The sequence below is a fragment of the Mercurialis annua genome, linkage group LG3 (genome assembly GCF_937616625.2).
Source record: "Mercurialis annua linkage group LG3, ddMerAnnu1.2, whole genome shotgun sequence".
Lineage (NCBI taxonomy): Eukaryota > Viridiplantae > Streptophyta > Magnoliopsida > Malpighiales > Euphorbiaceae > Mercurialis > Mercurialis annua.
In genome coordinates this window covers 59,259,369-59,270,806 of record NC_065572.1, presented here as the reverse complement: position 1 = coordinate 59,270,806, position 11,438 = coordinate 59,259,369, and the positions used below count along the sequence as shown (strand labels likewise).

General features: G+C 29.4%; 2 protein-coding genes across 2 annotated transcripts; one reads left to right on the top strand and one right to left on the bottom strand.

Annotated features, from left to right (window-relative positions):
* Nucleotides 1-1,721: 1,721 nt before the first annotated feature.
* Nucleotides 1,722-6,582, bottom strand: LOC126672757 (protein DETOXIFICATION 12-like). Its single transcript, XM_050366711.2, has 7 exons — nt 6,289-6,582; nt 4,918-5,462; nt 4,355-4,441; nt 4,220-4,276; nt 3,882-4,120; nt 3,458-3,663; nt 1,722-2,189 (listed from the first exon to the last, which is right to left on the bottom strand). Exons 1-7 carry the CDS (start codon nt 6,580-6,582, stop codon nt 2,127-2,129), a joined length of 1,491 nt encoding a protein of 496 aa, XP_050222668.1. The 3' UTR covers nt 1,722-2,126.
* A 3,070-nt stretch (nt 6,583-9,652) lies between these two features.
* LOC126672756 (protein DETOXIFICATION 16-like) lies at nt 9,653-11,087 on the top strand. Its single transcript, XM_050366710.2, has 4 exons — nt 9,653-9,980; nt 10,056-10,600; nt 10,753-10,839; nt 10,982-11,087. The coding sequence occupies exons 1-4, from the start codon at nt 9,693-9,695 to the stop codon at nt 11,085-11,087; spliced, it is 1,026 nt and encodes a 341-aa protein (XP_050222667.1). The 5' UTR covers nt 9,653-9,692.
* The last annotated feature ends 351 nt before the right edge of the window (nt 11,088-11,438 follow it).

Genomic DNA, 11,438 nt, shown 5'->3' with positions numbered 1-11,438 from the left:
AAATGAAATATTATTTAAACCATCAACCACCGTCACACACCCGCACTGACCCGCAAATATCGCAAATTTTCCAACTTCCCAGTAACATTACTCCCATCCACTCCTCTTTAACTTTGTAGTTCCCCCGCGCGTGACTCCAACTTATCCAGCTCAGATTCTTATTTTATATCTATGTATATTATATTTAAATATAACAAAAAGGTACTCCCGCAATTTACTCCCATATTATATAAAATAATTATTTTTTCATACTAATTATTTTTAAATAAAATAAATTATTTTTTAATAATTATTTTAAATAAAAACAACAAATTATTACTATTACACTTTACTCCCACATTCTAATATAATAATTTTGTTATAAATAATTATTTTATTAATAAATAATTATAATAAATAATTAATTATTTTTAAATAAATAATTATAATAAATAAATAATTATAATAAATAAATAATTATTTTCAAATAAATAATTATTTTATTAATAAATAATTACAATAAATAATTTTTTAATAAATTGTTTTATAATTAATATTGTTTTTATTAATAAATATTTGTTTTAATAAATATATTTTTTTAATTATAATTTTTTAATAAAAATAATACTTTTAGCGACGGATTTAGTAATCCGTCGCTAAAAGTAAGCATTTAGCGACGGATATGGTATTCCGTCGCTAAATGTATTACTTTTAGCGACGGAATACAAAATCCGTCGCTAAAAGTGAAAAACAAATTGGCGGCATTCATCCCGCCAATTTTCTTTAAGATTTAGCGACGGATTTTGAATCCGTCGCTAAATCCGTCGCAAATTTTGATTTTAGCGACGGATTTTAAATCCGTCGCTAAAATCCGTCGCAAATCGACTGTTTTCTAGTAGTGCCGGTCAATGAACTTATTGCTTTGGCTTGATTTCTAATAAAATCCTCTTTTCCTCTCAAAAAAAAACATATTTAGGGTTTACTCAAAAACGTGTGTTGCAATCAAATTCAAACACTTCGTTTTTAATAACTCTCTTGAATTTAAGTATATCAAAACTCTTTTTGATAATTAATTATTAATATTATTTTCAAAAGATAACATTTTAAGAATAACTCTTATCTTTTAAATTTTTAATTTAATTAATTAGTATATATTTCTATTAGTCTTATATAAACCTATAATTATTTTGAACTTTTTTTAGTGTGCGACCATATGGGTTCATATAACGTTAACATTGTTCATGATTTGATCTGTTCCGAGCTGGATCTGATCAAGTCAGTTCACAGTTCAACCCATCCCGGCCTATGACCACCTCTATTACCATGAGCTTTAAATTTATATGAGTTCTTATGAGTTATAATTTTTAGATCAGGATTCCTTTAATTTCATTGCAATTTGAGGGGTCAAGTTCAAATCTACACTATTAATTACTAAATGAAAGATGTAGGTCAAAAAAAGTACAATTGTAATTAAACTAATCTACACCATTCATTTGATAATGAATAGTGTATATCGTGAATACGACCCCGTCAAATTTAAATGAACTTGACGGAATTTTATTCCATTTAATTTGTATAAACTATTTATTTAATTTTTTATTAAAATATATAATATAACTAATTAATCATTTATATTAACATAATTGTTAATCTAAAGGAAAAAAACATGACATATAAAGTGTGTTGCTGATATGTATTAATAATGGCTGAATATATAGTTTGACCCCTGAGTTTGTACCCTTTTACCCATCTAACCCTTAAACATAACGTCTCTTTTATCGAACCTCTGAACTTGTCAAATAATCCGATTTGACCCCTGAACTTGATAAAAACGTAAACATTGAACCCCTCCGTACAAAATTTCTTCTAGAATGTTTCAAGTGACAGGTGGCACGGAGGGGTTCAATATTTACGTATTTATCAAATTCAGGGGTTAAATCGGATTATTTAACAAGTTCGGAGGTTCGATAGGTGAGACGCTAAGTTTAGAGGTTAGATGGGTAAAAGGGTACAAGTTCAGGGGTCAAATTATGTATTAAGCCTATTAATAATCTATGAAGACATTTTTCTCTTACAATGACGAGTATTTTTATTCTGGTGCATGGAGTAATTAAAAACTTTCTCGCAATTCTCCCACCATCGCAAATTCACATTTCCTCTTTTTCCAACGAACAACTCCCTTCCAAAAACCTTTCCCTTGCCTTACTTGCCTGCAATGCATCGTTATATATATATACAAACAATTAATAAAATAGTTTAAATTTATAATCTTAAAAAAATCATAAAACTATTTAAAAAAATCTCTTAATTTTCAAAAATAGACTTTAAGATAAAAAAAAATCAATTTTTACGTTTGATTTTTTACCTACAAAAAATACATCACATTGGATATTTGATCCCAAGAATATCTAAACTATCGCTTTATTATATATTAGTGATCGAACTTTTATTTGTTTCACAACTTTAATTTTATTGAAACATAAATTTTACAGCCAAAAGCACACATGACAGTCGAATGTTGTCTCGTGACAATCCTTTTTTTCCTTATAATATCATGAAAACCTGCCACGTTGTATAATTTTATTTTAACGAGAAATTTTTAGGCCAAATTATGCATATGTGGAAAGTTCTTAAGCGAAAAAATAAAATTTAGCTGCCACATATCTATTTTTTTGCTGGAAACATCTCGTTGAAACAAAATTAAGTTTAGTAAATAAATTAAATAAATTAAATTTGACAATTAAATTGAAACGAATTAATATTTGATCCTCAAAATGCAAAAAAAAAAACAATAGTTTAGATGCCTCCATATAACCAACTACCCGATATATATTAGATACATTGCTAGTACATTTTTGATATAAAGTGTACAAAGCGTAAACTTTTAGGTACAAGCAAAAACGTTTTAAGTACAAAAGTAAATTGTTTTGTGCAGAAGCGTATTTTTGAAAATATATATTGATAGGTATTAAACTATTTTTTAAATTCTAATAATTTTTGACATAACTATTTTTTAAATTCAAATCTTTGCGTATTTTACCAATTAAAACCAAACTTTTCAATTTTTACAATTATATCCAATTTAAATGCTTTTTTGCAGTTATGACCATATTTTTTAAATTCAAATTTATGCGTTTTTTTTATCAATTGCGACCAAACATTTATATTAACTCTTTTTAGAAGTTAGACAAAAATTAAAAATGGGTTGTAATTGACAAAAAAATACAAAGATTTGGATTTAAAAAATGAAATTTAAAGTTTTGGTCACGATTAAAAAAAACTTTCAAATTAGACATAATTATAAAAACTAAAAAATGTGGTGGTAATTGATAAAAAATGCAAGGGTTTAAATTTAAAAAATTGCATGGCCATTATTTTTCTAATCTTTTCAGAATCTATTTATTTAAATCGGATTTCGAAAGAAATTAAAAATTCTAAAACCATCAATAATTTATACTTAAAATGCCAAGGAACTTACCTGTTTATGCCAATTTGCACAAATTGTAACTAAAGCTAGAATAACAATTTGTGTAAAGCATCCAACTTGTACTCCAAGCCAGAGACCCATGCCTCTATATTTAAACCAGAACCCTAAAATGGCAGCAACTGGAATCCCACACAGATAAAACGCCCCTAGGTTTATATAAGCGCCTTTATGCTGCCATCCACATCCTCTCACAACTCCTGAAATATATAATTCACCAAACCTAATTAACATTAACATATTCAATACACTCATATGCCACAGGTACTTAGCGAATTTATCCGGAAGTTATCGGATATAACATCCGATAGATGGTTCGAGTGATTTATAAGATTTAAAATTTAATTATCACAATAATTAAATTAATCATTTTGAAATCGAAAATTTGGATTCGGACCGTTAACATAGTGTAATGTACCTGAAAGGACCCCTTGTATGCTGTCCATTATAACAGATAAAGAAAGCAGAGGAGACATGGCTGTAACATAATCCACTACTTGTTTTTCGTAGCTGAAAAGGTAACCGAAAATTCGGCGGCTGGCGAAAAGGGTACTGCTGACTATCATTGTCTCCGTAATTGCAAGAAACATGACACCGTAAACAGCAATACGCGCTGCTTTCGAGTTCCCTGCTCCTAATTCATTTGAAACTCTTGTGCTATATACACAATAAATTTAAAATTTATCAAATACCATAACAGAAATACAAATAAAATTACAAAACACGATATAATTTATGATTTTATTTGTATTTAACCTTACTGCAACGGCAAATCCATATGGTATTGTATACAGCGTAGAAGTAGTCTGAAGGCTGTAAACAAAATAAAAAAATTTAGATATGAGGAAATAAATTAAAATGATGACTTGTTTGAGTTTGAAAAACATTTACCAAATGGATAGAACAGAAGTTTCAAGCTCTGGATTTGGTAAGAGTCCTGACAGCAATATTATCAGCTCAAATGACCACCACTCTAGGCTACAAACACAATTATGCTTCCATCAAAACTACATTTTGTACCAAAATGGAAATATTAAATCAAGTTATGGTGAAATGGTATTTTTAAAAATTTCCAGGCACTTGTGGTACATGGAGTTTTGGAAACTCTAAAAACAAATCAAAAATCTAAACAGTACTAAACATATTTAAGTCTCTGCACTATCGCACTTTTAACAATTGAGTCTTTGCATTGAATCCTTACACTATCAATTTCATCCAAATTAAGTCCTTCCATCCAATTTCGTCCATACAAACATATTGAGTTTATCTCTAATAAATAGACGGAAGAACTCAACGTATTTGCAATTGATAGTACAAGAATCCAATATGGACTTTTTTAGTACATAAACTCAATCATTAAACATGTGACAGTGCAGTGACCCAAATATGTGTTATGCCGATAAAAATGTAGTACTATTAAACTCTAGAAAGCGCAGAGCAAATAGATGAAATACCATATCATGACTGCAGAAGGAATGGCAAATCGGAAGAATTCTCGAATCCCACCGAATAACTCCAACGAAATGGGAGCCCGAGTTTTAGCACAAGCAGACGAGTATTTCATGTAGAGTCCAAGAACAATCACATTCAACCAGTTTGAAATACAAATCGCAATCGCTGCTCCAAGATTTTCGAGTCCTGACTTGAACACTAAAGCCCAACACAGAGGTATATGAAAACAAAGAGTTCCACAAGAAATTAGAAGCATGGGAGTGATCAAGCTCTGTGTTTGAAAGTACCGAACTAGCGGCTGAAGGACAGCGTGAGCGAAGAGTGACGGAACAAGACAGATTATGTATTTACCAGCTTCATGTGAAATTGTGGGGTTTTGGCCGATGAAAACAAGAATGTTTCCCATGAATATCCATATAATAGAAAGAGGAATGCAAACTAAGATTAAACAGAAGATTGCAGTTTGAGTTTGAATTCCGAGTTTGTGATATTGTTTAGCTCCGTAAGCTTGCCCGCATAGAGTTTCTAATCCACTTGCCATCCCTAACTGCACATTACAGGATTCTATTAAACAATGATCATTGCTGCAAGAAAACTGTTTTTTTATGACCATGGACTAAAATTCGTCGAATTAAGGATGGATTTTTGACAATTTAGCAACGCATTTAGTGGATCGTAAAAAATTGCTCCCGGCTCTTCAATCACTTGACCAGAGTCTTTTTTGTGACAACTTTTCATTAAGGCCTAATCATTAAAAAAAAATCATCTTTTGACTTCATTCATTAATATTATATACTTTTAATCACCAATTTTGTTCTATTTTTTAATTTTCGATTTCAATTATATTTTTTCTTTCATATTTAAATTTTTCTATATAAAAAAAGTTCATAATTTTCTTTCATCTTTGACATTAAACTTTTTAAGCCATTAAATTTTAAAAATTGAGACTACATGTCAAATATGAATGACATTTAAACCTTTTTTCAAGTGGGGAGACTTTACTTTTAAAAATGGATATAATTTAAACCGCAAATTAGAAAATGAGGTAAAATTGACTATTTTGAAAGATTGGAATATAAATGAAAAAATTCAAAAAAGATGAAATACTTTTTTGATAATTAAACTTTTTATTAATAATGTGACACATAGTATAATTTAAATTAAATCTCTTATGTTAATTATTTTATTTAAAATTAAGTCTTTTATTGATTGAAAATTTTAATTAATTACATTGCCACATATTATCAATAGAAAATTCATAATTTCGGTAAGTTTAAACAATCATAGTCATACACGGTGAACTACTTTATCTAAGAATTCCGGCTTACTATGAAAATGATATCGAAAACGAGAAAATTAGAGAAAAGACTTACAAGAAAACTAAAACCAGTGACACCGGAAAGAGAAGTGGCGATGGCAGTGCTAGAAAGAGCGAGTTCGCCGAGGTGACCCACCATCATCAACGAACTAACTTGCAGAAGATACTGTGATAAAACAACAGCCAGCATAGGCCCTGCTATAAATATTAGTTTTTTCACTTCTTCAAGCAAAACATGCCATGTTAGGCCCAATATTTCTTCATCTACTTCTTTTTCTTCTTCCATCTTAACATATCTGCTATGATATTTTAGTTGCATTAACATGTTTTGCATGATTTTATCTGCCATTATGATATTTTTTTTTAAAATGGTTAATGATTTTTAAGGTAGCAAATTGTCCTCCATTTCTTGGTTCTTAAATTAGTGCACCGGTTAAATTTTGAGATTGAAAATATTTAAAGAAAAGGTAATAATAAAAAGGGAATTAAGGGAAGAGATCTAAAAAGCTATTCACTTTCCACTTTTGCACTTTTATTTGGATTGGGTTGTGAATATGTGTTTATTATACCAGATACGGTCTGTATCCTTACTTTGATCTTTTCAATTTTACTTTCCTTAATTGATTTACAAATAAAATATGTTAATATAACGAAAACTTATACTACTAATTTTTACAATATTTTTTTCTTAACTCGTGTAATTTTTTATGAGCAACTGTTTTTTCATAAATAACTAAATTTCATGAGAAACTGTTAATGATTTTTTTTCATAAATTAAATAATAAATTATATGAAACTATATAATTAAGTTGGAGAGAATATTAAATTTTGCCTTTTTAGTAAAATTAGTTTACATTTAATTTTGAAAGAAAAAAATACATAATTTACCTTCTTTTAAAACTTATTTAGAAATTACTGTAATTTTTATTTGACTATTTTTTTAATTTTTATTTATAAAAATATCGGATTTGCACTAAAAATAAACCACTAAAATTCAGTGACCGGTCGCCGGAATTTTGGCCAGAAAATTGTCTGGCAGGTGCGGTCAAGGTGGTCAATAGGTAGTATGTTTATTGTTTTTTTTTTTTGATAACAGGTAGTATGTTTATTGTTGATTAACTATTATATATATATGGATATTCATAAAAAAAAAACTATTATATATGGATTGTCAAAAAAAAACTATATATATGGGTGTTTTTAAGTGTTTTTAGGTGTATATTAAGAGTTTTTGGTATTTTTCGTGTGTATCTTCGATGAGATTTTTAGTGTTTCTGTGTGTATTTTTAGTGTTTTTTTTCTAATTCTGTATTTACATCAATATTTTTATAGGTATTTCATGAAATTATTTTTTCATGCAATTATTTTATAATATTTCTTTTCCGGATAGTTATGTGAAAATCCCATTTAGAAACAAGGTATGCGACTAATCTTTAAAAGTAAATTAATTCTAGAAACCTTACGAATAACAGAATTTTGAAAATTTTATTTAGAAAAATATTAATGCTTTTGCACAGAAGGTAAATTATTTCAAGAAATTTAAGTTTCTTTCAATTAATTAAGATATGCGACTAACTCAAAGAAAATTTGAGATCTTATTCAGAATTTAAGCGCGAAACAAATAATATATATGAACAGTATAAATTAATTTAATAAAAATTATATTTTTTGATATACACCGTTCATTCTATAATGAACGGTGTAGATCATGAACATGACCCTCTCAAGTTCGTTTTAAACTTAAGGGAATCCAATCCATAATATTACGAGAATAATTAATAATCTAAAATGAGAAAATTACAATTAACAGATAAGTCAAAATCATATTTGGATGTTTATCCATATTCATAGATGAAAAGTTCACTAACAATTGAAAAATTAAAATTTTAATAATAATTACAATCTAAATATAAAGATAAATTAATTTTAAAAATCTTACTGTTGATAGCATCCACGCCAGCCATTCACTAACTGTTTTAAGCATCTAGTTTATTGTGTTTATTCATAATCAAGTTTGTTAGGGAAACCGTTATTTTTCTGCAGGTCTATATAAATTGGTCATTAGGCATTTGGTTAATTAGTTTTTGTAATCACAAAACTTATCAATATAATCTTGGTTTCTTGATTGTCTGATTTCCTATTAAAACTTATGCAGAAATTAAATAAGAAAAAGATAAATAAACAAACATTTAAAATTTATGTGGTGAAGAGAAATTTTTATTCTATTACATCAGATATTTATGCTAATATAAGTTTTGCACTAAAAATGAGCTCCAATTTAATTTTGACAAACTAGTCAAGAAAGCAAAGTTTTGGATTTGTTATGTCAAAATCATATTATAGGGTGAGCATTCAAACCAAATTAATCGATCGACCGAATAGTTTAAACGGAACCGACCGAATAGATTGTTAATATGGTCGGTTAGGTTAAAGCCGATAAAAATACAGGAAAAATATTTAAAAAACATATTTTTTGGTTTATTTGGCCGGTTAAGTTAATTTAGATAATCCAAATTTCAAACCGAGCTGATAACCAAAGACCAACATTTTTATATTAAAATCGAACCTAAACTTATAATCGAGCCGAACAAACCAAAAATCGGTTAATTCGGCCGGTCGATTTGTTTCTCACCCCTATCATAAAAGGAGTAAACTAATCCTTTATCCACTAATTTTATAATACATGAGATCTTCGTCTTGTTGCTATTATTGAGCACACAATAATGCAATTATATGCACAAAATTGGCACCAATGATATTTGATACGACCCTATTAATTGTTGTAATATTGATACCGATGTTGAATCTTTGGCACCAATTGTCGTGACCGGTTCGTGACCGGATTGGTATGCGCAGCGGAATCGAAATCATTGGTAGGTATTTAATTATGGATTTGATCAACAAACAATAATATAGCAAAATAATAAATAACACAAGAGATTTACGTGGTTCTGCATTAAAGCGTACATCCACGGGCGAAAGATTCGAGCCATCCACTAATCATCAAAAGGAGTACAAAATTGGTGGAGAATCACCAAATAAAGAACATCTCTAGTAAATATGCCCTTAGAAGAAAACCCACAAAGTGTTTCTCTCTCTACAAGAAGTACCCAAAAGGATAAGAATTAACTTATATTCCTCACATCACACACACCCCCTTTTCCCCTTATTCACATCAATGTCTACATTGTGTGTTCGGTTTTTGGTGTTTTTTAAAAGGTGAATAAGGTAGTGTATATATAGTGAATAAATAGTCTATATGGCATTAGGAATATTGATCCTAATTGGATTTATACTTCCTAGTTAGCCAATGATAACAAAGTTATCCTTCTCCCAAACACTTCATTAATAGAGTCCTAATACAAATAGAAATTAGAATTCTAGACATATTCCAACAATCCTCTTTAATATTACTAGCACTAACACATTGACTTAACCAAAAGAAAAACAAATTGAAGGATGGAAAGTGGAGACAAATCAAATCTTGAATTTTCTCTTATTCAAAACCAAGAACTTGTTGATGATGATGAGGAATTATCTGAAAGGGGAAGTTATTGTTGGAAAGGGGAATTTCTTGAGGAAGCAACGAAGCAAATTTGGGTAGCAGGGCCTCTCATAGCAGTTAGCATGCTTCAGTATTGCTTACAAGTGATCTCAATTATGTTTGTCGGGCATCTCGGCGAGCTTCCTCTTTCTAGTGCTTCCGTGGCCTCTTCTTTTGCTTCCGTGACCGGCTTTAGCGTATTGGTAAGTTTTATTTTATTACATGAACCAAAGATGGCCTTATTTCTATGAAACAATCTAATTATAATCCTTTTATAGTTAGGAATGGGAAGTGCCTTAGAAACACTTTGTGGACAAGCCTATGGAGCTAAACAATACCACATGCTTGGTATTCACACACAAAGAGCAATGCAAATCCTTTTTTCTCTGACCATTCCTCTTGCAATCATATGGTTTTACACTAGTTCTATCCTTATATTTCTTGGTCAAGATCATGATATTTCCATAGGAGCGGGAACATTCAACCGATCGATGATTCCCGCCCTTTTTGCCTATAGCTTGCTGCAATGTCTAAATAAGTTTATACAAGCACAAAACGATATTGTTCCGATGATGGTCACCTCTGCAATCACAGCTTCTTTGCATATACTTGTGTGTTGGGTTCTTGTTTTCAAATCAGCATTTGGAAGCATAGGAGCTGCCTTGGCAATTACGGTTTCGTATTGGATTAATGTGGTTTTATTGGCATTGTATATACAATTCTCCTCGGCTTGCTTAAAGACTTGGACTGGCTTCTCAAAGGAGGCATTGCATGATATCATTAGCTTTGTGAAACTCGCAATTCCTTCTGCAATCATGATATGGTACGTTCGTTGTATTTTTTGGAGAAATACGAACCTAATTCGCCATGTAGGATTATGAACCATCCATTTATCGTGTGACACATGTCAATAATAAATGTCATAACCAATCAATAAATATCACATTAATTATTATCTTTTGTTTTTCTTGTTAGCTTGGAGTATTGGTCATTTGAAATGGTGGTACTCTTGTCTGGCCTTCTTCCAAACCCCAAATTAGAGACATCTGTGTTATCAATAAGGTACATTCTTTATCTTTTCCATCTTAACATAGAATTTAAGGCACAAAGAGAAAATTACTTTCTATTTTTGCTTATTATAATTAATTATAAAAATTGCTTACTTAGTAACTAATCTTGTTCATTATTGTCAACCTCTTAAAAGCCTGAACACATGTTGGATGGTCTATATGATATCAGTTGGCCTTGGTGGCGCAATAAAGTCAGTTGATCAATCCATTTTGGACAATTTTTTATTTTCACTTATCTAATTCAAATAATGTTGGTTTGTGATATTATTATAAATTTTCAGTCCGAACTTTTTTTCCTCGATGCATATTGCTTAAATTTTAATTCGTAACTGAAATATATTTGAACTATAATTATATACCACTAAAGAATATGTTAATAAGTTTTTATTTCCGTTAAAATGGATTGACATGGCAGTTTATATAGATGTCTGTTTAGCAATTTTTTTAATTTTACTAAATAACTAGTATATAACCCTCGCTTTGTTTCGGAGGACTCATTTTTTTAATGGTAGTTAATAGTTGAAATATTATATATAATTTTCAATTTATTAAATTAAACAATAACAACATTTCAATATAAAATAAAATTAT

What these genes read in the sequence shown, in the direction of transcription:
- LOC126672757 (XM_050366711.2), bottom strand. Translation starts at nt 6,582, where the DNA reads ATGGCAGATAAAATCATGCAAAACATGTTAATGCAACTAAAATATCAT. An exon ending in ACTTCTGTTCTATCCATTTG is followed by an intron (nt 4,277 to 4,354) that starts GTAAATGTTTTT and finishes TTTTGTTTACAG; the next exon opens with CCTTCAGACTACTTCTACGC. An exon ending in CATACAAGGGGTCCTTTCAG is followed by an intron (nt 3,664 to 3,881) that starts GTACATTACACT and finishes TATATATTTCAG; the next exon opens with GAGTTGTGAGAGGATGTGGA.
- LOC126672756 (XM_050366710.2), top strand. Translation starts at nt 9,693, where the DNA reads ATGGAAAGTGGAGACAAATCAAATCTTGAATTTTCTCTTATTCAAAAC. An exon ending in TGACCGGCTTTAGCGTATTG is followed by an intron (nt 9,981 to 10,055) that starts GTAAGTTTTATT and finishes ATCCTTTTATAG; the next exon opens with TTAGGAATGGGAAGTGCCTT. An exon ending in CCTTCTGCAATCATGATATG is followed by an intron (nt 10,601 to 10,752) that starts GTACGTTCGTTG and finishes TTTTCTTGTTAG; the next exon opens with CTTGGAGTATTGGTCATTTG.